Raw genomic sequence first — 27,861 nt, forward strand, 5'->3', positions numbered from 1 at the left:
GGAACCTCTCCACGGGCAGCCCTGAAGGAGGATCCAAACAAGAACATCCTCAGGAGACCATCCGAGGAGGACATGTACAATGGAAACAATTAATAACAATGAAAGTAACTCATGGCAAGCACAGTGTGGAGGACTGCCTAACTTTCAGCAGTAAAACATCCCTCTTTAATTAGAAAATAGAGGAAAACAAAATTTCTGCACTTTTCAAGGATGAGAAGCTGGAGTTATTCAGGGTCACGAGCTCGCCCTGGCAGTAAGCCTTGTGCTGAAAACTGCACAAAAAGTTGTTTTCAAATGACCAGACTCACTTTCAGCCTTGCCTCCACTACTAGGAGGTAAAAACCTCAAATTTATTAATTTTCATCCACCTGAGAGTTACCTAGCAGAAATTAGATTACAAAAAGGCAGATTTTCACATAAAAAGCTAAGCTTCCAAGTAGAGCAACGCAAAATAACAGAATAGCAGTCAGTCAAAACAGATAGAAAATACTAAACCTGTGACTTACAAACTATGCAGTGCTGCACAAACTATTCAGTCTGGACCTAAGAATCTATTTTTAGGAATATTTTTTCTCTCTCATAATTAAGCCAAATAAAAGTCACTTTTTCTTGCTGCTGCTAGAAGAATCTTTTAAAACAATCATTCATTGAATTCACCGGAGATAAAGAGGCATTTATAAAATATTTCTGCAAAAGCTTGTCAAAATGTTATTATTTAGTAGTGGACATTGTGATGGAGTAACACATTGGTTGACAGAGAGGTCAGTGTAAAAATAAATGTATTTTTAGATACATTCAGAAAAAGAAGCCTTTGAGCTTCCAGTAAAATGGGAAGAGCCTTAGCACTTGGCAAGGAAACATTATATCTGATACCTGGAAAAAAATCCTATTCAAAATATTCTGAAATTGCCATATTTTTCTTCCTTGAAAATACACTATCATGATGAGGGAAATACAAATATGCAGATATGAAAGAAGAGGTGACAAAAAACCCAAGCTAGTAAGTTGCCCTTTTGTCTCCTTGACCTTTGACTCACTTGGATCCAACTCGGATAAAGATTGCAACCACTGAGTTTCCTACCATGAGATGTAGGTAGTAGTCAGGCTGCAAAAATAACCCCTTCCCCCAGCAGCAGCACAACTTAACTTTTTCTTCTGGCCAAAAAAAAAAAAAAAAAAAAAAAAAAAAAAAAAAAAAAAAAGATAAAGAGGGAACTGACGTCTCTTGGAATACAAAACACTCCCCCCCCAGTTCACAGTCCGTGCTTGGTGGGGAGGTTGAGTTGAGCTGCTGGTCTGTCTCCTGGTAACTTGATGCAGGTCATGTGCTGAGGACCCGTGTGCTCAGCTGAAAAATCAGCCGCCCTTGCTCAAGGTGAGCCCAATGATACAACGTTTAGAATCAGAGGGTTTTCCTCAGGAGCACTTCTAAGGTCAGTTGGGTGGAAGGTCTTGAAAATATTGTTTTTTTAATGCAAAATGAAATGGAAGGGCTTTACAAAGCTGCCTGCAAGAAAAAGTGGCATTTTACATGGATTAGTGGAATGCTTTGTTACTATGATAGCAGTGGTGGTTTATGTTCAGTATGGCTGGCTTTCCCAATTACATTCTGTGTTTTGATATTTAATATTCTTGAAAATAAAATTCTGGAGTCATATGAATTTATTTTAAAAAATGCATGTTTCAAAGAAAATTTTCTACCATTCACTATTTCAGTGAAAAGCTTGAAAGTATAATTTCAAAGAACATCAAATAGAGCATGAGATTATTTGTATTTTACAAGGGCTTGCTCTAAGTTGATATGTACAGAAGTCTAAGTTAAATAGTGAAGAAAGAATTTAATAAAATTTTTCATCTTTCCTTTTATACAGTTGTTTGTAAATTGTCCTTAAGAGATTTGAGTGGACCATTTTCATTGTTATTAATTAATATTCTGTTAAGGATCTTTGAAAAAATATTAAAAAGTATATACCCAACACCCTGGAATGGGGTGAATAATCTTATTGATCCTGCAGTCAAATCTGTGTCTAAATGATACAATAGCCTCATAGACCATGGCTAATTTTCTTATGGTACTTTCTATTCTGCTTAAGGTATATAATTTTCACTTGAATATAAATTCCCAGAAAGTGCATTCCTATTGGAAATTTCTACCTTAATCTTCACATTTTAAATTCAGTTCTGATAGATGAGAATAGTATGTTGACTTGTATATGAATTGAGTGTTGTGGTGTGAGTGCTCTTCACTCACAGTTGTGTAATTTATAATTTGAATTGCATAAATTGGGATGTCTAGACTGCTATTACATTGTTTTTGGTGGGAGAAGGGTGAATATTTTTCAATTTGCAGAAGCTTGGAATAGACGCAAGTTGTTATCAGTCACTTGGTTATTGTTGGTGCTCATGAGACATGCCTAGTCTCCCAAAAAAAAAAAGAAAAATCACTGGAAAAGCTTGTAGAAACTTAGGTGGAAATGTATTTTGGTGAAAAGTGTATTACTGTGGTGTTTGAAAATCTTCAGTATGAGATATGTAGTATAAGTCAAGAAAAAAAGTCTGTTGATATCTAAAAAAACCCTTAAATGTATCTGAAAGAACAAATTTCATTTTAAATTTTAAAATGTGTGGGAAAAAAATCTTCTTGTACTGGGGAAAAAATCAAATGGATTTAGGAACTTTTCAGATTTTGATTTAATTGAGTATGTCTGCTTTTCTTTACATTTGCTACAGTATGTAGCAGCAATCAGATTTTCAAATGCACACACCACCTACTCCATTAGTTGCCTTTTACCGTTCTGTCTTTGCCAGACTGAAGATCCTGATCTCAGCCTGGCTACAACCATGAGAGATTTGGTCCTGGTGGCTTTCACTTCAAAGTTCCTCAAGTCTAACAAATTTCTAACTTAAATAAGCTTTGAAATTTGCGGTTAAACACATCCACTACATCAAAAAGCCTTTAATGGTTTTGGAGTGGGAACCACACGGAATGATCTAGTGGCAGGTGGACAGACAGACTGACTTCTATAGTAAGGATAGAAGGGATATTTTCCCAAGACTGCAAAGAGTCTTTTGGTCATTCTGCTTGAAAATATCCAAGGATAAATTCTTAGCATGCCAAATGATCTCGAGAGTACAGGAATAGACATTGTTAAAGACAAGGGAGCCATAACCTGCCCAAGAGCAGGCAGAGGGTGGGTTTCTGTGCAGTTAAAGGAGGGCTCTGGTGCCAGGTGGAGATGTGACATTGCTGTGAGTTTGGGATGACAAGGGAGGACACATCACGGTCAGTGGCCCGCTGACCATGGTACCAAATCTGTTAGGGCATGTTGTACATCCTTTATGTGATAAAAGGATCACATAACTGATAAAGGAAACAGAACATTTGCTGTTCCTGTAGCTGCTCTACTATTTAGAAATTCATGAAGTCCTTCTAGTACTTTAGTCCTCATGAGCAAACTGGTTGAGTTGTTTTTCCGCTTCATCTTTCTGTTTTCCTTCTCTCTATGTTTGACCTTGAATGTGTAATTAACTCTTGAAACTGAAACTGTAATTAACTATTGCCTGCTTTAATATTGATTTAGAGATGTTTGCAACATGTCAACAAAGAGAAATTAGTAAGAATAAAAAGGACATGGACAGTGACATCTAAAACAGAAAAGGGCAGATTTTCTGTTAACTGGAGGTCTAAAGCAAATAACCAACTTGCAAATTCTGTGTATTTGATTAATTCATAATCATAAAGAATAAATTGTAAATTTGGCAGCTCTTTGTCTCAATTATTCATAAACAATAAAAAATCTGAAAAAATATCACTGGAAGCTTATATTTTATCACTTCAGCATTACACAGAATCAGACACAGAATTTCTAGGTTGGAAGAGACCTTTAAGATCATTGAGTCCAACCCATGTTCTAACACCTCAACTTGATCATGGCACCAAGTGCCACATCAGTGTTATTCTGATTTTCTTTACAACCCCTTTCACTGGGGGCCAGCTTGTAAGACATATTAACATGTATGACTAGCAAATCTTATTTTCAAACGACTAACCACAGATATTTTCCTTCTGAGAATGAATAATCTTGAAATTACAAGTATTACCTCTTTCAGGGATCAAGCTCTAGTCTTGCTTTAAAAATTCAGATTGAGGACCTTCCTACGGGCACAAGGCAGGGAGAGCCAGGGGGGCTCATTCCAGAGCAGTGCAACTCCTGCTGCTGCCTGGTGTGGGAGCCATGGGCTGAGATAAAAGCAGAGCTATCTACAGCCTCCTTCTTTGGCACAGGGAGATTCAGAGATGTCTACATCAGGAAGAATGTCATATGAATAATAACAATGTCAGCTTGCCCTAATGCAACAGAGCCAAAAAAAAAAAAAAAAAAAAAAAAAAGACTGATAAATAAAACTTACCAGTTGGTTTAGGCAACTGGAATGAAGATAATAATACGTAATAAGCAGTTGGCAATAAGAAAAAAGTACCTGCAACTTTGTTTGTTTGTTTGTTTAGTCTGTTTTGGTTTGTTTGTTGCTTTTTTTTTTTTTTGTTTATTTTTTGCCAGGCTGGCTGGTTTTGTCTTGTTATCTTCCTACCTGCTTCATCTCGTGTACTTTGTACTTTGAGCTTTGGAATTTGATATTTTTGTTCACTCTCTGCTTATATTAGCAGCTTCTCTGAGGAGGATCCGTGCGTTTGTCTGGACCAGGAAGAGAGGAAAAGCCATCAAGCCTTACAGCAGGAATATTTGTGCACTGTTTACCAGCACCCTAACAGAGGAGAGGAATGGGCTGTAACAGGAACTGTGGGCTCCTCGCTGGGGCCATCATCGGGGCTGTCCTGGCCATCTTCGGAGGAGCTCTAATACCACTTGGAGATAATCTTATAAACAAAGCAATAAAAAAGGTACTTTATTTCTTTTCACCTCCCCGGGACATATAATTTGTGGTTATTGAATATTCATTATTTTTAAATCTTATGTTCTGCTTCTGTTTATTTTCTTTTTTTTTTTTTTTTTTTTAATTTCTTTGTAAAACATAGTTTTTATAAATTAGGTGCTCCAAATTTCCCTGGAAATACATGCAATAGCAAAATTTTAAAAAACATATTATTTATATTTCCACATTCTCTTGTTTGCTCTCTCTTGTGCTTCACATTAGAAGCTAAAAAATACTGTGTTTTCAGAACACAATTTAGAAGTTAGAGGGTTTTATTTTATTGTGGTTATGATTTTTTCATGTTTTTTATTTTTCCTTTTTTTAATTTTATTTTCATACTTTGGTACTCACTCTATGCAGTTATATTCATATACTGCAAATAATCTAAGCAATCTTCTGCTGCAGAATCAAATCTTACACTTCATGTATTCACCTCATATTCTGTGATTGTATGATCCAAGTAGATGTTCTCCCCATGACTGGAGGACCTAATAAATGCATCTCTCCATATTGAGGAAAGATGGATTGAAATAGAATGTTTTAGACCTGGCAGACACCATTTTTTTTCTGAGTTTTAGATTATTTTCTGTCCCTAAAATTTAGATTGTTATGCAAAGGAAACAGAAAAAATAATTGTTAGATCTTTGGTGAAAAGTATACATAACTGGGGTTATAAATCATGGAGTAATCTGGAATAGAATGCCTGGCATGTCCCTGTGGTGACATAAAATCTCCTTAGGGTCACTGCTCCCAGAGTTGGTTCTCTGATGGTCAAAAATCTGAAGATCTTAAGATTTTTGGCTATTGCTTAGTCCTGCTATTTATCTGCTGTGGTACTGAAGACTTTGGACATCTTGGAGACACTTATCCAAAGGCTCTTCTGGAAGAGCAGCCTTAGCCCAAGAGTTGTTGTAGTCAATTGAGGAGGTGGATACATGAACTGTCGGGAAATGCTGAACTGTCTGTTGAGGGCCTGGATATATTATAGCATCATTAAAAAAAATATATATAGCTCCTATAAAACATCTTAATTTTTTTCAGGTAATCCAATGAAAACCAACCTGTAGAGGGATTTTCCAATTGTTATTGTATTCTTAAAGAATTTAAAGAATTTTAAGACTTATAGAGAATAAAAAGAACCCCTCACTAGATCATGTCTCAACCACCTTGCAGCATTCTACAAAAAAGTCACAATTTTAATTGTTTGGAAATGGAAACATTTCCAAACAATTAAATGATGAGGAAATGATGGGTTTTCTAAAAAGCATGTAAATTTTAAAACGTTTCTCTCCTTATATTGAATACTTATTTATATTAATCCTGAGTGTTGTCTCATACCATTCAATATTTTGAAAGCAAATGACAAATTGTGGCAGTGTTGTGTGTTCATCCATTTACTAACAGTGGTGAACCAGTTGTACAGCATGGTTTGCAAATGTCTACACAGTCAATTATACCTGCATGAGTCTGCAGTGGTAGCATCAGAGGGAGTAATTTTCCCCTCAACCACTTTTTAATTTTCTTCATTGTGATCATGTTTCAGATGCTTGTACCTATTTCAAGGCAACTTGTTTGATGTATATATATAAAATGTGCCAGTAATCACATAAAACATAAAATAGTACATTTGCAGAGGCTTTATTTACTTAAGTAAATGGATGTTTTTTCCTAAGCACAAGTCATACCAGACTATTGTATTTCTGTTTATTGTGCTGACTATTCAGAAACACCATAAGACTTTAAGGCAATTCTATTTTGGAGAAGATGGGCCCAGGTACAACGGCTGAAATATGTGATCAGTACAGCAGATGCTCTGGAGGGACTTGAATTTAATTAATTCTTATTTTGCCATGTTGATGAAAGGTCTGTTAATAAAAACAAATTTGTTCTTCATTGCAGTTATATTTAAGACAAATATAGAGCTGACTGCAAAGGAAACAGATCTGCCAAGCAGAGTGCTCAAAATACTTTTTTTTTTCTGAACTTTTTCACTTTTGGAAATGTAATTTTTATGGAAAATCTTGGTAGAAACAGACCAGCTTCCATGACAAATTTCTTTGGAATTTCTTAAGAATAGTGACCGTAGGACAGGAAAATAACAGAGTGAGAGTGAGATGTTCTTTCAGATATGGCCTGTAAGCATTTATGTGGAGCAGATTGCCTAGGGAAGTGTTGTAGCCACCAGCCCTGGAAGGGTTCAAAACATTAGTAGAGATGGCACTTCCAGATGTGGTTTAGTGAGCACTGGAGTCAAAGTTTGAACTGGATGATCTTGGAGGTCTTTTCCAGCCTTACTGAATCAATGTTATTTCCATTTGCACTCATATGAGGAAAAAAATCTAAAAGATGTCCTCACCCAGTAGGTACAAACTCAGTATGCCATATGTCTAATGAAAGTTAAAAAACTGTTTCAGACACAAACAGTAGAGACAAAATCTTGTCTTAAATTCTTCACAGTCAAAGCTTGAAAAAAGACCCCTAGTTTTTCCTCTGGCCATCCTATCTCAAAAAAGTTCTAGTCTATTGCACGGTAGTAGGACCAATTCTATATTTTTGGAAATGTAAGCTCGTATCAAATGTTATTGCTGGATTAGAATAACAAATGTTGAATACTTTTAGGACACTCTGTACTATAGCAAGATGAATTGTCCTAAATTAACTTGTTAGGAAGGTTTAGTCAAATAACATTGCAGTCAATTTACTCTAAAGCAAGATGAATCAAGTCCAGATGAATTCCTCTAGAATCTCCCAATGAATTAGAGGGACTTTAATTTCAAAAAGCAATACAATCAATAGGGTTTTTTGTCCTATTCTGCTAGCAGCAGAAGTCTAACCATGTTTCTCTTAACCTTCCCTTAAGCACACATCTTTACACTTTAGCAGCCTCATTTCTCCTTTATTGCAGTCATTGAGAGATTAGCCAGAGTAAACACAGCAGGGTATATTGTGCTGAAAGGGCTGCAAACTGTTTTTGAAGCAAAATGAAAGCATCTGCAAGTGTACAGAAAATCTCAGGTGCCCTTAGGAACTGGACACTCTATCAGCTGTTATCTCCTGCTGGGTGGGTGCTGTGCTCCACCCATGAGTGGCCCATGAGTGGACAAACCAAACAAAGTTCATGTAACATAAAACACCCAGATATCACATCTTCATTTGTTCCAATTCATTACCAGATATCTGTGCCTCAAATCAGAGCGCTCGGCTATGTTTGCTAGCCTCAGAATGCTTTACCTGTGTCTACAAAAATTTGGATAAGCTGTTTCAAGTCTAACCTACAGCAGAGGACAGAGTTTAAAAAAAATGGTATAGATATATATGTGTGTATATGCATAATATATATATATGTGTGGGTGTACATTTATATATATATATTTGTATTCTGAATTTGTATTCTGAATCTCTTTAAAGAAACTGTCACTTGAAAAATGACACCAGCAGCAGCAGCAGCACCTTGGCAGGGATCCACAAAAGGAGATTAGTGCTAAACTATTTCAGCCCTGATACTATTCATGGAAAGGTGCCTTTGATTTCAGGAGCAAAGGGCAAAAGTCCTGTCCTAATTTCTACGAACACTGAATCAGTCCAGAGGGGAGAGAACTTTCCATTAAGGTCTTAGGGGTTTAGAAAATTGATTCTAGTAGAGTTATGAGTGAAACATGGAAGTTTCAGAGTTCTCTACTTGAGGTTATAAAATACACCTTTTTAACTGACTCTACACATTTCAGTTGAACATTATCATGTCTTTTGTCATTAATACTAGATATAATCATGTCTCAAATTAAAAAAAAAAATAAAGGAAAGGAGTATTCAAAGCAACAAATCAGAAAAATTTTATCTGATATTGTTGGAAAAAAATATTTTGACACGGTTCAATTTCTACTTTTTGCCTTTCCCTCCGTAAAACAATATTATGTTTTTAGGCAAACATCCCATCACTTCTATTATGGGTTTTTTTCCCAGCTAGGCTTAACCACTCAAAGCTACTGGTAGTGGATTAATTTGCTAGAAAAACCTTTATCACCACTTCTCTAAGATCTGCTTTCCACCTGAGTGCATTTGCTCAGGAGCTGAACAGAAACCATAATAACACCTAATATATTGAACTCCTGATGAATTGATAATACAGAATGGAGAATTATTTGCCACAATGCCTCAGTGCTGTACTGGCTTAGTCTCAGTTATTTTTAGGAATAAGGCCTTCAATTATAGCTATTATTATGTTTATTCATTTGTCTCTGCATATCTGTGATCTGTGATTGGCCAGATTATATCTAATTTAAAACTGTCTTTGTGACATTCATTTGCCTTCTTTACACAAACTAATGAAGCTAAAGCAACTGCTGGCTCTCAGCAGAACACAACACGTATTCCCATATTATCAATTTTAAGCTTTATTTAGTCCCACAATTCTGTTACCAAGGACTGAAAAGAAATAAAAGTTATGATCAAAAAAAGTCTGAGAAGAAAGGCTAGCAATAAGCTAATAATCATAATTTAACAAGTAATAGGAGTCATTCTTCCAGCTGCAAAATGGGGAAAGATTATTTGCTTTTCTTGAGCTTTACTTTTTCAGTTTTACAGAATTGTATTGTTTGTTTCCTCCAGTTTATGTTGGCAGGGTAACATACACAATTTTCTTACAGTCCAAAGTACTTGTGACACTTCTCACTTCCCTGAAAATGGCATCTTTTGCCATCTGGCCAGATTCTTTGTCAAGACAGAAACTTTGTCTTAAATTTTGTGTTTCTTCATCAGAAATCATGATGGCTTCATTTACTTTGAATCAGCAAAGTACAGCAAGTTTCTATTGCTGACTGCTCAGCATTTCTTCAATTTATGGATTGCTATTTGACCCATCTCTAGTGGGGGAAATTGTCAGAAACAAAAAGGGTCAAAGTTCCCACTGGTTTCACTCAGTCTTGCACAGCTGGGTCGTGGTATGAACTTGGCTGTGTGGCAATGGCATTTGAGCAGCTGCTTGTGCTGACAGAAGTTAATTATTGCATTAAATGTTGCATTAAATATTGAGATGTTAGAGCTGGTGCAGATGGATTAGGGAGCTGAGAAGTGTTCTCTACTATCTGTTGCATATTAGCTTCCGAAATTGCTCCTCCTCTCATAACATCCCAAAACACAGCAGAGTTATTAGGGAAATATATAAATGCCCAGCCAGAGAGGGCGGTAATATTAAGGATAGATCAGCAGTGATCAAACAGCAAAAACAAAGGGCTTGCTGGTGTGAGGGTATTAGTTTGAAGACATGAAAAAGAGCTCCAGATTTTTATTCCACTTTAACCTACCATTTGCACTCTCAAAGTATGTGACAGAGAATCATACACACCTCTTTTGTGGGAGAAATATTGTTAACAATAATGGCTAAAGGCCACTGAAAATAATGGACTTGTTATCTTCCTTCCCCCTCCTTCTTTTGTCCTGCTGCTTCCCATGTTCTAATGCTGATTCCCTCCACACAGACCCCTGAGCCAAACGGCTAATGGGTAGAAAGGTAACACAGAAAGCAAAAAAAAATAAGGGAATTATGTTCCTCCTGTCTGGCAGGCAGAAACAGCTCCCTGAGGCATAAGAGCTGGTGCAATAGATAGATCAGGATCTGTGGGCTGCCAGGGCCAGTTGCCCCTTTGAGTGCCAGATTAGATCAGTTGTACCCTTGAAGTGCTCCCCAAGGGTGTCCTCGGTGACATCAGTGTCACAGTGAAGGCTGGGCTGCAAATCCACACTCTGTGACCTGGCAGAGTGCGCTGGCAGAGCTGGCAGATCATCTGCACTACTCCAGCCCCTGGCAGAGGGCTAAAAAGAGGAGGGGAATGGATGGAGGGGAAGAATTTTGAAATGTGCATAACACCACTTAAAGATCTGTTAAACAGATCTATTGTCACAAGGTTGAAACTTCTCTATTCTCTGTTCCTGAGTATTGTCTTCTAGAGAGATTAGTTTGTCCTCTTGACCATATCTGTGCTAGAAATTTAACAATTTGCCCACTCCAGTTACACAGTTGGAGGTCAGATCCTGGCATCTGTCCCCATCTCAGGACCCTGCTGAGCACAGATCACAGGCAGACCCTGGGCAGACTGAGCTGCACTTTTCATATCATCCTGCTTCTCCCAGATTCTTGGGGCAATTCTCCGTGGAAACTGGGAAGGCGATTTCTGAGCCGTGTAAGCTTTTCCCTCTTCATTCAGGAGGTGATCTGCCCCATGCTGGGCCACAGATCTTTGACCTTGTGAGGTTTGAGTGCGAGGCCTCAAGATGATGTCACAATTGCTGCAGAAAGGTTTCCTTCCCTCTCACACAAATTCACATAAATTATAGCAGGCATTCAGGCAGCAAGCCCAGGGCTTTACATCACCAGCAAAGCGTTTGCAACTGCACCATACAAAGGCTTTTCACAGACAGAACCCTGGCTGTGTTATTCTCCAAGATAAGATATTTGTTTCTAGCTGCAGGAGATGGTAACTGACAGTATCTATTTTGTTTACCTGGTGATTGCCAAGTGAACTTTAGAGGCACAAACTTAAACTAGAAAAAAAAAATAGCAACTTTTGATTTAAAATATCTTCCCTTGCTCTCTAGAGAAATTAGAGGCTTTTCATTTCTGTACTTTATGAGTTGTGCAAATTAGCTAATCCATCTTCAATCACTCTAATAAAGAAAAGGCATCTTTTATGTTAAAGGCACGCAGTCTAGAGTTTTCTTCTTATTGAAAAACACTTTTATGAATCTTTACCACCAAGGGGAAAAATTATATTATCCCAAAGTTTGGGAAAATCCCATAGAAGAAGCCTGATACAGACCAGGCAAAGCAGGCATTTCCCTGATTACATACTTTAAAACTCTTCTTACTGTACAGTCCTGAGGCCTGAATTGCCATTTGCCATATGTGGCACCGACTTGAAGCTGATTATTCCTCTAGAGGGCTTCCAGATGTACTCTTTTGTCCCTTCTTCCTTAGATCTGGGAAAATTTCCTAATAAAATGTCAGAATTAGAGAGATTTCTTAGAAAGTCTCAGTTTTGGTGACAAAAATTTTCTGTCAAAGAAAAAGTCCTTCAAGAGCACTGTGTGATTTCTCTGGGTGCAAAATTATCTAGAACCTGAAAAGTGCTCAGACAAAACTCTCATTTCCTCCCTTGGGCTATTTTCAGTATATGAGAAGCAGTTTATGGATTCTGTAACCTTCTGGGTATCATTCAGTCACCAAAGATTTTCCCTTTATAAATGATCAGTGATTTTGGCAAGTGTTTGAGAACAGAGGGAGTGCCCCTCCACAGCAATAGGGAAGATTTGCTACTGGCTGCATCAGCAATTGTATCAGTTGTTGTGCTCATTTGTTTTTGGGGGACTCCCTTTTGCTCTGGCTGAGCAGGAATGTCAAGCTGCCTCCAGATGTTGGCCAACTGGGCTCTACATCTCATACTGATGTTGAAATGGTGTTTTTGTTCTGTTTGCTTTGAAATCTTCAACAATCACCTAAAAAGCAAATGCAAATTCTCACTTGTTTCTTTTGTGGGCAATTTTAACTTTGATTTTTGTACTTTCAGGAAGCTGTCATTGTCAATGGTACCACTGCTTTTCAAAATTGGCTTGTGCCAGGAAGCACAGTTTACAGGGAATTTTGGATTTTCCATGTGGTAAATCCTTCAGAGGTTATTGAGGAGGGGGCTCAACCAAAACTTGAACAAAGAGGACCTTACACATACAGGTAAGGAAAGACCCTTTAATATGTGACATCATATCTACTCTGATAAAATTTATTTTTAAAATTCCAGCATCATACTTCAGCTAGACATGGCAAAAATGCCTAAATTTCAGCTACACACAGGAATCCCAAACTTCTTCTGGATTGTGTCTAACATTATGAAAACAAAAATAGAGATAGGTGACAGGATGTGAAGCTACTTGCTCTTGGGAAAAACAATAATTCATTAGCCACAATATCACAGAGATGGTTGTGTTCCTTCCTGTTCCGTTTTCACCAGTTTTATAACAGGAGAAAATGTGCCAGATGTCCCAAAACCAAGAGATTATCTTATCATCCATGCATTACTAATAACTTATTTTTCATAATGTGGTTTGGTTTTGTTTTTTCACCGTTATGACTTTCTTAGTCAATAGCTTTTCTTTTTTTCAAATTTTGCTCAGAAAAGCATTCTTTTTATTCTGAGTGGACTAGCTAGGACATAGATGCAGGAAGGTTTTATTATTTGTTTAATGTTAAATGCGATGTTGACATAGAACTTGCTGAACTAGCTGATACTTCCTGAGTTATGAAGCTCATAAGCTTATATTATGCTTATATTATATTAATTATATTCTTATATTAATTATATATTATAATTAATAATTATATAAACAATTATAATATATAATTAATTGTAATATATAATCATGTATTAATGATCATAGAATTAATTAATTATATTATTATCTTAAGGTTATATTAAGCTTATATTTGCTATCACTGGCACCTGTGTTAGGAAATTTTTTTCCTATGATGATAAGATATTTCTTTTTTGATAACATTAGAGATGTATATTATATTCACAGGGTAGTTTTCCATTTCAGCATCTTCAGCCAAAGTGCCTTTATGCCCAAACACTTATTTATTTCTCAATGGAAAGAGATAAATTTTGTTTCACAGAGTACCTGGGAAGACAGAGGAAAGGGTTGCATAGGAATGAGAAAAGAATGGTTAAGAAATACTGCAGAAGGTGAATTCCCACCAAACAGGAACATTTGACTCTGGTGCTGATGATGACGCCTTTTTTTCTCAGGGACAAATCTCAGCCAGAAGCTTAAATCTGACTAAGTCAGAAATGATGGCTATGAAATGAAGGCTCCTCTCACTGCTGCCTTCCCAGGATATTTGGTCTACCTGAGTAACTGTGACATTGAGTGTCTCTCTCAATCTCCCTTTAAATAGTTAATAATTCATTACAGTGTAGGAAAATTCAAAAACACATTCGAAAAAAATTCTCCCAGCTTTTAGGTGGGTGCTCTACACATTAGACCAATAATTAAAATTACATGTATGCAAACCAATTCTGAGAAGCCAAGATCCAGGTGCTCTTCAGGTGAGACCCACCTGCAGTGGCTACATCTGCACCATGGGGAAATGTTCTCTGTACCCTTTGTACCCCCCTGCACTCATGCTGGAAGATCAGATCCTGAAGTATCTTAAAGATTCCTTCTGGGATGGAGCTGTGATAAGTTCTCTGGACCAACAGCACAGGCTGCTATTTGATCCCTGCTGGCTGCTGTCCCACAGAGGGGTCAGCAAGAGGGTGGGACTGGAGGAGTGGAGATAAAGCTAGAACTGCAGCAGAAATTTGTACCTTAGAGATCTGCTCTCAGATCTCTTCAGTGGGACTGAAAGATTGCTTATAAACCTCTACATCATATTAAATATCATCAAAGTAACATTATGGGTTTAACCTGTTTCATTGCAAGACAAGTCTATCAGATTAAATATCTGAGTTTTTATGTCTGTGTCACCACCTTTTAATTACATGCACCACCTTCTAATTACATGCAACCAGCTTATGAAGTGTGACAAATCATAATTCATTTAAAAATTATAAACAATTATAAGGTCCATTCATGACATAAAAATATAAAGGAAATACTTGCTTTTATTTTAGTATCAAGAAAGACTATTCCATTTGCCAATAAGGAAATATTTCCAAAAGAACAATATTTGCAGAAAATTGGATTTTACATGTAATCACATGAAAAGTTTATTAGTGTTAGTCAAATGTTCAACATTCATTTTACTAAAATATTCATCAACTTTTCAAAATCCTTCAGTCAGACTTATGTGTTATACTTAGTTATATATATACTTAGTTATACTTATGTGTTTTCTCAAAATTCAAAGATAAAAAATATTCTCTGTTTGTGTTTTGTATTTCCAGGGTGAGATATTTACCCAAAGAAAATGTCACGGAAGGTGAGAATGGCACGATAACCTACATGTTGCCTAATGTTGCTAGTTTTGAACCTGACTTGTCTGTTGGGACAGAAAATGACACCTTGACCGTCCTCAACCTCGCTGTTGTAGTAAGTAAAGAAAAAAGCCATAATGTCCAGATACAAATGCTGAGGGAATAGGGGAGAAGTTCATGGAATCACAGAATTGTTTGGGTTGGAATGGACCTCAAAGACCATCTAGTTCCAGCCCTCCTGTTGTGGGCAGGGACACCACAGTGTGTTCAAAGCTCAAAAAACATCCTCCTAATCAATTTTAATATGGGAATAAATCAAGATTTTGTGGATGGGTTCCCTTTGTGTGAGAGCATCGACATGTTCATGTACAGCATGAACAGTGCAGGGTGGATTTGCCATGCTCTTTCCATAATACCCTCAGGTCTGCCTGGCAGGGGAGGCTTCACTGATTCCCACACCCAGTATCTGCATGGCCTTGCCACCACAAATCCCGGGCCCCAAGGTGCAATCCTGGAGCTCTCCTGTCCTACTGAGCATGAGTTATTCAAAGAACATAGGGATCTTCACCTAGAATGGTGCTAGAGCCTTTTTAGTCCCGGTGTTTTTGTCTTATCACAGCCTGAGAATGTTTGCCTTTGACTAATATTTACAATTTTCATACTTATCTTCAGCCCTGGTTGTGTTGCACCAACTTTCTGGTGTTTGCATGAGTGCTCAGGATTTTTGTGAGAAGGTGTCTGCAAGGGGCAGAGTATGAAGATTGTTGGTGCAAATACAAAATAGAGCCACACCAGCAGTCACAGAATCACAGAAGAGCCCACGCTGGAGGGCACTTCAGAGGATCATCTGATCACAGATCTGATCACAGCTTTTTGGAAATCATTACTTGGAGCTATTCAGAAGCCCATCTGGCCATGGTCCTGGGCAACTGGCTCTCAATGGTGCTGCTTGAGCAGGGGTTGGACCAGAGGGTCCCCAGGGCTCCCTGCGAACTTCAGCTGTTCTGTCATCCTGTGATTAGGGCTGATCTAGTGAACTCAAGTAATCAGTCAAGAAACATTTTCTGCTTTTGTGTAACTTATGGCCAGTAATTGTTTTGTTAAGAAGTGTCAGTTTTATGTAGAAACTTAACTTCAAGGGAGTTGTAAATCTGGGAACTGGCTTTGGCAGACATTTCTTGGAGTTGGTCTCTGTGATTTTAATTCGAAGCACATGCAGAATTTTATGCTAAACATTGATTTTTTTGCCGTTGTAGGCTGTACCTTCCGTGTACACAAACACTTTCATGCAATCAGTAATAAACTCTTGGGTTAAAAAATCCAAAGCAGCCATACTGCAGAACAGAACAGTCAACGAAATACTGTGGGGATACACGGATCCCTTCCTAGACAGCATCCCCTTCCCTGGTGTGAAGTCTTTTGTGGGAGTCTTCTACCCGGTAAGTGAAACCAGTGAGGAGGCAATGCCTTCACTTATCATTCTGTGAATAAAACTTAAGAAAGCTGCTCTGAGGAAGAAAATGCTCTAAATTTGTTCAATATTTCTGACTGTTATTCCTTCTTCTTGCGTCTGTTACAGTATAATGGGACAACTGATGGACCGTACAGTGTGTATACTGGGACAGAAGATATTACAAAAACAGCAATAATTGAAAGCTATAAAAATAAAAGGTATCATAACATTGTAGAGTAAAAAAAAAATACATTTTCAAGGTATGGCTTTAAATACTTGATTCGCTAAGAGCTATAGATAAACGGAAAAAACTACAATGATTCAAAGGAAACAGGATCAACCTTGGGCTTAGCAAAACCATCACTTTCTTTCAGTTTTCAGTAGTTCTGTTAGGAGCTTGGACTTAAGACAGTTATTGATTCTTTGATACAAGTATTTACTTCTGTTTTGTATTCTTAAGTAGATAGATTCCTTTTAACCTCTTCTAATGGATCCTGTAATTTATCTGAATTAATGAATGTCTCTATCCTGTGCCTTTGCTAATGGGTCAGGATATCCAGGAACAGTTATAATTGGTAATACAGGTAATCAAAGTACTTACATGGCAAAATCTACTACATGCAGCATGACTCTTCTTTTATCTTACAGGAATCTTTCATACTGGAAAGGCCACTGTGATATGGTAAATGGCACAGGTGAGCCTATTAAAGCTTTCTAAAATTTCAACACTTTTCTTGATATTTCAAGGGAATAATGAGATACAATATTTAAATTAACTACCCTGGGCTTTGCCAGTTCTGTATTCTGTATATTAAATATCTCTATATATGCATACTACTACTATGGTATATGCATATTTGTGTATCTATTAAAATATATGAATTATTTATTACTGCACATCATTTTATCTATGCATGCACACAGCCTCTACATCTAGAGTAAATGTGGAAGAGAAACAAAATTATCCAGTTCTCTTGTTTCTACTAATTATTTTCATATGACAATATAATTGAGTCTGTTTCTTTGCTATAGTAGTTGAAAATTATCTTGGCATTTTAATAATGCACATTCATTTACACTGTTGAAAATTTAATTAAATGCACCAGAATGGATATCCTTATATATGAAAAGAAATTAAGGCAACAAAGGAGGAGGCTGTCAGATGAATGGCTTGTAGATCACTAGAAAATGAAAAGGGATGAATAGTAGTTTAGACTGGGTTGAATAGACTACAGACACATATTTTTGAATTTTCCTTTTGAATGCATGGGTAAACAGCTGAGTTGTTAAGATACATTTGTTCAAGGTGATATTTTTCGTTTTGGTTAGTGAAAGCATTGCTGTGAGGACACCACAATCTGTAGAGCTGAGGCTGGCAGGTGTCTTGGTGGAGGCTTTTGCAGAAAGCTCCAGACCTTCAGTAAATTTTGTGTTGGGTTGTTTTGTTTGGATTTTTTCCCCTCTATTTTCCATTCTGCATTACCTGGCGTAGATAAATTTCCTTTTAACCCAGACTGTGCAGCCAAGTATTTGAAGTATTTAAAATATATCACAAGATTCTGATTTTCCAAAACTCTATGAGCCACGAAGGATTAGTTCCCTTTTAAACCACGTAATTAATTTTATAAGAAACAATATTATCTTACATTCTAGGACTTCCCCTCTTTCTTATGGGGCATGGCATTTTTATTTTTTTCTTAGTCAGGGTCAACTTTTTTGTTTATTTTTCTTCTGTAACTGATGGAATAAACATATGCTACTAACTAATTAAGTGCTCCAGTATAGTTAAAATGAGTTTTACTTGTGAGCAAAGATTGCTGCACAGTTCACAAGGTCATTCAGTGTGACATTGCTGTATTTGAAGATGTAACAGGTTTAAAAATCTTGAAAGTGTGAGAATTCTACCTTATCTTGTAAGCTTTCACACGAAAGCTCAACATGTATAGGAAAATATAAAAATAAAGATAATAAAGATAAAAATATAAACCAGTATATTTGTATGGGGCTTGACAGGACTCCATGTTTGCCAACCTTACAAGAATGCCAAGATTTAGAAAGAGAGTGTGTGCTTAGGATGATTTTGAGTGTTTAAAAAAAGTGCTTCTGTCAGCAGTGGGCAAGTGGCAGTGTGTAATTTAGCTTGGTGCTCTTGCCAACTGTGATTCAGAGACATCACAGATGGTTGCAATTGTTTGGTTATGGCTGCTGCCTAAGAAACTAAACAGAAATTGCTGCAAAAACTAACAAATGTACTGGCTAAAGGTTTGTTACAACACCTTAATTGGCAAAATGGCAGAGGCTCCTCTTACATAACTGCGGGTGCTTGCAATGCAGAAATACAAATCTGGGTGTCTGCACTCTTTTAGAGCAAGTGGAGAGAAACAACACCCAAGTGCTGCTCCTCTGACTTATTTTGCATTTCTACCATGGGGTGATGTGGATTTGTGCTCTAGAAGTGGCTTCCTCCTCTCCATCAGTTCTAGAATTAGAGCCTCAGCTTAGAGCCCTGCTTGAGCAATCTTTTATGAAAAGGTTTAGCACTGATTATTAAATAGACAGTGTTGAAGTCTAAAGGTGTGTTTCTTATGAGCACTGAGTGTCATAATTGCATTTGACTCAAGGATCTTTAGAAAGGTTTAGGTCTATAAACATAGGTGGATGAACCTTGAAGCAATGGCAACATGTTTTTGGCTTAATATTAAGCAGTTTTGTTTGGGTTTTTTTTTAATATCCTCTGTTGTAAATGGGTTTGATAATATAGCTTCAAATCTGGGGGCAAAAAAAAAAAAAAGCTGCTATATCTTGGCTCACTTTCAAGAACAATTACATGTTATCTGTGAAGTGCCTGTCAATGTGCAATAACTTACATAAACGTTTTCCCACAAATGACTCACATTGTTTACTTTCGTCACAGCTTTACAGGAAAGTAACAACTGAGTACTGAGCTAGGAATTAAACCATGTCTTCTAAGCAGAATTGCTTTCAAGCTCATGTTTTCTTTTACCCACAGATGGAGCATCCTTCCCACCTTTTGTTCAGAAGGATCAGGTACTGCGCTTCTTCTCCTCTGACATTTGCAGGTAGGCTGCTCCCTCCCTGGAGTGTGTTCGCACCAAAATGTGCCTCTGAGGGCTGGCACCAAAATGTGCCTCTGAGGATTCACACCCTGGTGTGCCTCTGAGGGCTCACACCAAAATGTGCCTCTGAGGGCTGGCACCAAAATGTGCCTCTGAGGGCTCACACCAAAATGTGCCTCTGAGGGCTCTTTGTTTTCAGAAAGTGGCTGCAGTGGCTGTGCTTGGGCTCAGGTCAACCAGGCAGTGCAGCATAAACTTTTCATCTAAAACCCAACTAAAGTTGCGTTGTGCTCGTGATTCAGAGCCTGATTCTACCACTCTTATTTCAAATAGCTAATAAAATATACTTTATTTCAGCCAGTTGCAGGTGTATGTTCAGGAGAATATGACATTGAGCTGTTAGACGACTTTAAAAGGCACTGAGGGCCACAGGATTCAAAGTCATGAGCAACTTCTTAGGTCAGGACCCGGCCTTGTTTGGTCTGAGAAAGCAACAGGTACAGCAGGGTCCAGTTAAGTCCATCTTAGGCATGTCTGGAAGAAATCATTTATGCAGAACAGTGTGTACTGTCGTTCAATAGATACTCAAAAATTTTTCTCACAGGATATTTTTACATATTTTATTTTTATGTGCTGATGAGTTTTAAGCCTGCTGCTTCTGCTGGGCCATCCAGTGTCCCCAGGTTCTCCAGTGGGATCACTGAAAGAAATATTAAAGATTTAAAGTGCATCACAGTATATTTACTTAGGGAAGTTCAAACCCTTTATTTATTTTGCTGACTGGAAACAGCTGCTTCCTTTTTACTAGGTTTAAAGTGGGTCATTTGCTTTGCACAGTGGTGGGTTTTTTTTAAGACTAATGTTTTTACATGAAGATTCTTTTGTGAAAAAATTTTATCCACAAACTGGAAAACATTTCCCAATTCATAAAACACAGAATTCTATGCAGAGGAGAAATGATAAAATTCTTTGGATTGATTGCACTCACAGTTTGAGGGATCCCTCCAGCCATTTAATTCTCACAATTCATGAACACTAAAGGACAATAACAAATGTCCAAAGATCCTGCAGAAGCAGAGTCAGGAAAAATTGTTCTGTCCATGTTGCAAAACCCTTCTTTTGGTTGGCTGCTATACAAAGTGTTGGTGTCCTGGTTGCATTACTGTGTAGCAACCATACCTCCGTATCAGCTGACACTGAATGAGCAAAAAGAAGCTTAAGTAGTATTCTGATTCATATGCAACAGAATAAGGTTATGTGCAAGATGTTATCTGCATCATAAAGCTTAGATTACCCTAACGTCAGCAAAAAACTGTGTCAGAGATGCTTTATATGGATAAGCATCTCTATTGTAGTCCAGGAACTTTCGAAAACCTCAGAATGATTGCGGATGGAGCTGTGTGTAGAGAAAAGAGATCTCAATTAATTTGTTAGTTTTGTCTATATTGTTTATCATTAGTATTTGAAATTTTGTCTGTTGTTTTGTGTATTGTCTTGTTCACCACTGAGCTTGTACATCCTTTAGAGAAGGTGTGGAATATTCTCCATTACGGAGAAACACCCCTACAATTTGCTGAAGAGTGTGGCAGGAGCCTGGACATTGGGTCCCTGGGGGGGTTCTTTGTTTTAAGAGAGAGGCAGCTGGGGAGATCCTTCAGGAGCATTGCCACGAATTGAGACTTTTAATCCAAAAGGCTGAAACGCATTTCTCCTGTTTTGTGTTCAGGTCAATCTATGGAGTTTTCCACAGCGAGCAGGTTGTGAAGGGGATCAAGCTGCATCGTTTCGTGGTTCCTCGCGAAGCGTTTGCAGCGCCAACTGAAGTCCCAGACAATTATTGCTTCTGCACGGACGTAGAAATATCAAAGAACTGCACCATAGCTGGAGTCCTGGACATCAGTGCCTGCAAAGAAAGTATGGTGGTGACACAGTACTGCCACACAAGCCACTGAACTGGGGACAAGACACTTGGGCTGTAGCTGGGGTGTTACTCTGATATCCAGGATGTTTGTCTGTGAATTCTTCCACAGGTTGCTTGTAGACCCCTCACATTTCCGCAACCTCGTTGCCCAAAATGAGCACTATGATTTTTCTGTATTTTAGATAGTGCAGTGCAAAGTTGGGGCACTGTGGATTGTGTACTGAAACTGCAGGAGTGAGTGTAGAGAAAGGAAAGGAGGGGCACTGTGCGAAAGCCAGAGACAGCTCAGCACCTTGTGTCTGAGTCAATTCACACACACCGCAGGGCGGGTATGTCCACAGCTGCATGTATGTACACAGACAATGCTGGCTCAGAGCGGTGCTGGTAAAATAAATACAAACTGAGTCTGCATTTTGTGCACAGTGAACTGTGAGAGGTCCCTCCAGGCTAAAACGAGATCATGAATGTGGGCAGGGACAGTGACAGTCATGTCCTCACCTCAGCATGAGAATGGGAGCACTGCCAGCTCCACAGTGTAGGCACAAGACAAGCAGCATTTGTAACTGCAGTTTATTTCACTATGCAAATTTTCCTCTTTTCAGCAAAAAAATCACAAAAATTCTTGAATTTTGGAGGTTTTTTGGGTTGAGTTGGGGCTTTTGTTACTGGGGTTTTTTTTGGGTGGTGGGGCTAAACTACTAACATTATTATCAAGATTGTACATCTATATACATGACTATGTTTAGAAAATTACATGTGAAGATGAATGCCAAAGCAAGGCTTAATGGTTCAAGAGTGCTTGTTTGTTGTTTTTTTTTTTTTTAATAGAAAAACCAGTATATATCTCTCTTCCTCATTTTCTTCATGCAAGTGAATCTGTATTGAACGACACGGAAGGCTTGAGCCCAAATGAAAAGGAGCATGAGACATATCTAGACATAGAGCCTGTAAGTCCAAGTATTTAATACTTGTACCTTGGGAAACCTGCAATGTTTAAATTTAATAGTAGTAGGGTGTGCCTTTTACCAGAGGGACAAGCAGAAGATGCAATATTTTCATGCTTGCTTTTCTAAGGTCTGCTCTCAAAGTGGTATCGTTTCAGCAGGGGAAATTTAGAGCAGAACTTTACCTCACTCTGACCTTCAAAGTTTGGAAAATCTGTTTTGGTTTTTACTTATTGGGAACATGGGATTGAACATGATAGGTTCTGCAAACTTTTGTAGCTTTTTTATTATCTTCAGGTGCTTTGAGAAAATTATATTCTATGAAAAAACTTCTGTTTCTTCTACACTTAGCTTTTTTATAAAAAATCTATAACTAGTAAATTTTTGGATAATTACTACCTCAATTGAAACTAAATAAACATAGATGGGTTTATTTCCTATTACTAGAACTCTGAAGAGTCTGATTTAGATAGACCTAATTTAAGTCTTTGTGACTTGATTTGTCCAGCAGATCTCCCAAACAGAATGAATTTATTTTGACTTCTTAAAAATTTACCTCTATTTCTGTTTCAGTGATTCAGATCTTTAAGTGTACTCAACAAAGTTTTCTGAATTGTATGATGAACTCAAAGGTTCCAAAATTCTATTTTGCTCTTACTTTGAACAAAAAAATAAAATTATTAATTTCTCACTAAAATTAGGCAATTAAGCTATGTAACTTCAGTGAGGAGAAATGAAGTTAAATCTTTGTTTGACCTTATTTGAAATAGAGACATCAACCAGATTTTCCTAAATATTACACAAAATTTTCAAGAATCACAGCCTTTTTTATTGAAAGACAGAGCAGAAGAAAGATATGAAGAGAAGATTTGACCTTTGTATACATCTGTTTGTCCAGTTGTGAAAAGTTTGTTTTCAGCCCTATGCAAGTTTAAATATCCTTCATTTTGAAAAAAAAAATTTAGCTGATTTTTGGTGGAAAAAATCCCCTGAAACATATCTTTATATGAAATATGCCATGACTGATTTAACTTTGTCTTCATGTTTAAATGTAAATTACAAAAGTAACTATGGTAAAGCCACAAAATTAGAACTTCTGTGAGAAATGAGAAACCCTTAGAAACATTACCATTTCATAAAAATTAATCCTTCAAAAGATAAGGATAAAATAATCCCAAAGTGCTCTTTGACACAGTCCATATATAGACTTTGGCATCTAATTAAGAAATTTAAATTAATGTCTTGTTGGATGTTTTTCATTGGTTTTAGATTACTGGTTTTACACTACGATTTGCAAAAAGGCTGCAAGTAAACCTCCTTGTGAGGCCTTCAAGCAGAATTGAGTAAGTGCTACTTCTTTATTTTATTTTTAAATAATTTTTTAATTGGGCTGATTGGTCTATGAGAGCATCAGTAGAAATGTCTTGAAGAAGAAGGAATAAAAATACTTCCCCAAAGCTTGTTCATAGTAAATCTTCCTGAGCAGGACACTGCCCAGATATTTTAAAACACATTTGATTTCCCTACAGAAGTTTACAAGGCAAAATTTTCTTAAAAATAACATTCTTATAAAACCCAAATGGGGCCATGAGGATGAACAGAAAGACAAACTTTTATTATTTTCTGTAATAAATCCAATGAGAAAGAGAATTTATGCATTCCCTGTCACTAGATGGTTTTATCACAAGGGTAAATGTGACTCTAGTTGGTTTTTTTTTCTCCTCTTCAATGGCCCAAATGCACATGTATAAAAATCTTGTACATATGGTGGATCAGCATCTTGTACATATGAACACCACTCAGATCTTGATCCCTCTCTGTGTCTGACTGCCCATATACAGAAGATTAGACAGGAAATTATGGTTGCCCAATATGTAAAATGGCTGCTATTAATTGTAGTTTTGGTTTGGTTTTTTTTTCACTCCAAGAGTGTATTTAAAAGGTACATCTGAAAGACAGAAATATAGTTAGAGAAGAAAAAAATGTTTAAGTAGAGAGTGGGCTCATGTAGGAAACTGAAAGTAACATGCTGTACTTTTTTTCTCGTTTCAGTCCTTTAAAAAAAGTTAAAAAACCCTATGTGTTCCCTATTCTTTGGCTAAATGAGGTTAGTATATTTTATGTCTATTAATATTCTCTAATTTGAAACAAATAAACAAAAAATAAATACCTATCTTTTCCAGTCTTAGTGCCCTGAAACTGTGTGATTAAACTCACACTGTGATTTGCAGCGCACCAAGAGTATATTCAGCAGGTGAGGTCTTGCATATGTACCCTTCAGTGATGTGTTTTTCTTGCACTGTTTCAGTCTGCTGTTATTGGGGATGAGAAAGCAGCAATGTTCAGATCCAAAATCACCGGCCGGCTCCAGCTGCTGCGCACGCTGCAGATGGCGCTGATGATCGGGGGCTCCGTGATCTTCCTGGCCTTCCTGGGCTCCTTTTTCATATGCAGGTCAAAGAAATTAAAATAAGTAAGTAACCTTTAACAGCTCATTCCTCAGCAGTGACTTCTCCTCAGGGTTTTAGGAGTTCAGAATTTCGCTGTTGTTATTTTTTTTTACACGCTAGAAAACTCGGTAGTTGTTGTGTAGGAAATCATCCAGATAATTGGCCTGATATTTTCAAGTTCTCTTCCCATCCTAAATCTTTCAGGATTAACTCAGGCGAGGTCATTGGGAACTTCATCAGAAGAGCAACGTTTTTGTTTGCTGTGATTTTGTTTGTTGTGATTTCCTTAAGACTGACATTTAGTCCAAGGCTGTTAGACTGCTGAGAAGCGCCCTCCAGCACCTTTCTGAGACAGAGGCCACACAGCTGCAGATTGCTGTGCCCTCCCAGGACATGCCCCTGCCTGAGGTTCAGAGAACCCACTGTGAATGACACTTTCTATTCTTTCAGCACTAAACTGAGTGCTGGTTTCTCACTTATTTCTCTCAGTGGTGCACCCCTGTAATGTCAGTCTGAGCACCTCCTGGACATACCTAGCCCACAGAGGAAATATACTCCCATCAGGGGCAGACTGACCAAGTGGTGGATTAATGTGCTGATACCCGGGGAAGCAAACACATTATTGAGAGAGTTATTTAAAAGAATTGCAGAGACATCAACATTATGGTGGAAAGTATGCTGTATTAAAGAGGTATTCTTAAGCTGAAGACTTGCTGAATTCTGATTTTATTTCACAACAGGTGAAAAGACTTCAGAGGCAATGTTTAATTGATATTTCAGCTAAGCAGCTTGTTAAAATTCAGAGACAAAAGGTATGATTCAAGGCACAGTCAACTCATGTGCTGTGGAACTCAACATGTTTTTCCATTTTGAGAAGACCAGCTTACTAACCCAAATAAGCTGATGTTTCTGAAGGTCCACACTTCTGACATCACCAAAGAGGCCACTGTGGAAACTACACTATCAAAAGACTTTATCTGAAACTTGTTATACATTTTAAATTGCAGTCATGCAGACTGAAGTCGAGGTGCAGTTGGATTTTAGTCCACCCTCTGCCATTTATGCAACTTGCTACTCATTTTCTTCTGGATTTGCAAGGAAACGAAAGCCGCTTGCTGATGTTCCGTCTCCGAGCACAGGCTGGGAATGACAACGACTTGGAGCTCACGCTGTGCTCTAGCTGCTCTCATTGCAATATTTCCCTCTGTTCCTTCAAGGAATGGAAGCTGCTGCCATAGTACTGCTCTCTGTCCTCTATTCAGGGATGTGAATTGCATTGAATGTGAAGTTTATTATGTAAAGTTACTAACTGCAATACATGAAGTTTATAAAAGACTTACTAAAACACGTGGTTCATGCATTTTATACGGACATGGCTCACAGACACACCACAGTCATCCAGATGCTGATGGAGCTCATCAGCATTTGGCTCCACAACTGTTTGTTAATCTGAACCACTCCCTAACTCCCAACCTGCTCCACTGCTCTTCCCGTTGTCTCCTGTGAGCTTTTATTCCTGGCTCTTGTTTGAACAGCCTCTGCACTGCCCTAAGCCCACTTGGCCCCAGGCCTCCCTTGGAGAATGATCTGGTATGTCACCTGACAGGACAAAAGAAAATATTCCAAAATGCTTCAGAGACAGGAAGGACTGAGATAATGATTTTTGATCAAACGTCAGAGGGTTCCACTTGCTATAGAAGCCCATAAATGAAAACAAGTAGCCCCAATTACTTATTGATAAACCATCTGCCACAAGGAAATTTGTACAACCATTTGTTTAATGAGGTGCATCAGCTTGTAGACAGGTAGCAAACACTGGCATCCCCATAAATAGTTGACTTTTTCATTTGATCTGAATGCTGTGTTTTATTCTGACAGTAAATGGGGCAAATGCAGAACGTTGCTGCGTCTCTTTCCATGGATTCAATAAATTCAGAAGAGTCTAAGTTTAGCATTTTCTAAGATTTTGTTTAGGATCTTTTATCCTCTTATTTAGGAGCTGGAAAGAAAAAGGGAAATAAAACATGGCCAGCCTGTCACATCCTGCTGTTTGGAAACAATGCTACAATGGACTTTAAACCAGAAAGTTGCTAGTAAAGTACAATGTCTTTGGCTGGGTATCTTTAGTAAGGTGTTCTTATCTTTGGAAATAAAGGGAAAATCCAACTGACCATAATGCTGGTGTTTTATTGCATTGTTCTTTGTGGACAAAGTTTTGTAGCTATCAGTAGAGCTGATGAGTCACAGAAATCCCAAGATATTATTCTTGCAGGTGAGGTCTGTGAGGAGGTACATGGCTGCACTCTCCTTCCAGCTGGTGTGACACTGGAGGGAAGGGCTGCTCTCAGCCTGTGTATTTGATTACTCATGGTGCTGGCTAGTCAATGGAAAACACCTTTTTCTCACATTCACATTATTGCTGGTGTCATACGTGATGCTCTGTTCCCATATTAGCCTGCGGACAATTTGACGCAACTGAAGCAATCCCTAGAGTCCTATGGACTGGTCAAAAAGCATGGGGACAGCTGAAGTCCTTAAGCCACATCTCCTCTGAGATAAACACAGCTCTGCTGGGGTTCAAAATCTGAAACCAACTTTCTATAATAAACATCTTTTGTGTCAGGATCTAACATGAAAGAAACAACAGAAATGCTCCTGTAGTTTTTGATATGCTAACATTTCAATCTCATTTTATTTGACTTCAAGTACATTGTCAGTAAGTTAGTCTTTGCTTTACTAGTGTTATTTAGAGCTATGTGGTGCTCCAGCAGAAGTGATCCAGCAAGTCAGGCCATGATGTTAAATGTCTCAGGGCCAAATTTTATATGGTTTGTCCATATGCATAATCTCATTGATCTCAATGCAAGTTTTGGCTTTTAAGCTGTGTCCAGCACCTAGACTGCACTTGGATTGTAATTTTTAGTTACTTCATCCAAAGCATCAGTTACAGTTATTGTAAATTCATTATACTAAGGCTAATGTTAAGTATTTACATTTGTTCAAACAGTGCAGGGTAAACTTTCATTAGAAACATTAATGAAAATACAAATAAAATAAAGCTCAAATATTTTTTTCAGATATCCTTATGTTTAATTGTAAATAAAGCCTTCTGTGTTGAATAA

At 37.7% G+C, this 27,861-nt stretch overlaps 1 protein-coding gene across 1 annotated transcript; it reads left to right on the forward strand.

Moving 5' to 3' along the window:
- Window positions 1–1,261: 1,261 nt before the first annotated feature.
- On the forward strand, window positions 1,262–27,861 carry CD36 (CD36 molecule). The gene is made up of 14 exons (XM_058023116.1): window positions 1,262–1,433; window positions 4,664–4,900; window positions 12,492–12,652; window positions 14,865–15,009; window positions 16,151–16,333; window positions 16,474–16,565; window positions 16,996–17,042; window positions 19,358–19,427; window positions 21,151–21,338; window positions 22,174–22,292; window positions 23,559–23,632; window positions 24,342–24,396; window positions 24,598–24,762; window positions 25,480–27,861. Exons 2-13 carry the CDS (start codon window positions 4,781–4,783, stop codon window positions 24,760–24,762), a joined length of 1,419 nt encoding a protein of 472 aa, XP_057879099.1. The 5' UTR covers window positions 1,262–1,433; window positions 4,664–4,780; the 3' UTR covers window positions 25,480–27,861.

This window comes from Melospiza georgiana, chromosome 4 (assembly GCF_028018845.1).
Source record: "Melospiza georgiana isolate bMelGeo1 chromosome 4, bMelGeo1.pri, whole genome shotgun sequence".
Lineage (NCBI taxonomy): Eukaryota > Metazoa > Chordata > Aves > Passeriformes > Passerellidae > Melospiza > Melospiza georgiana.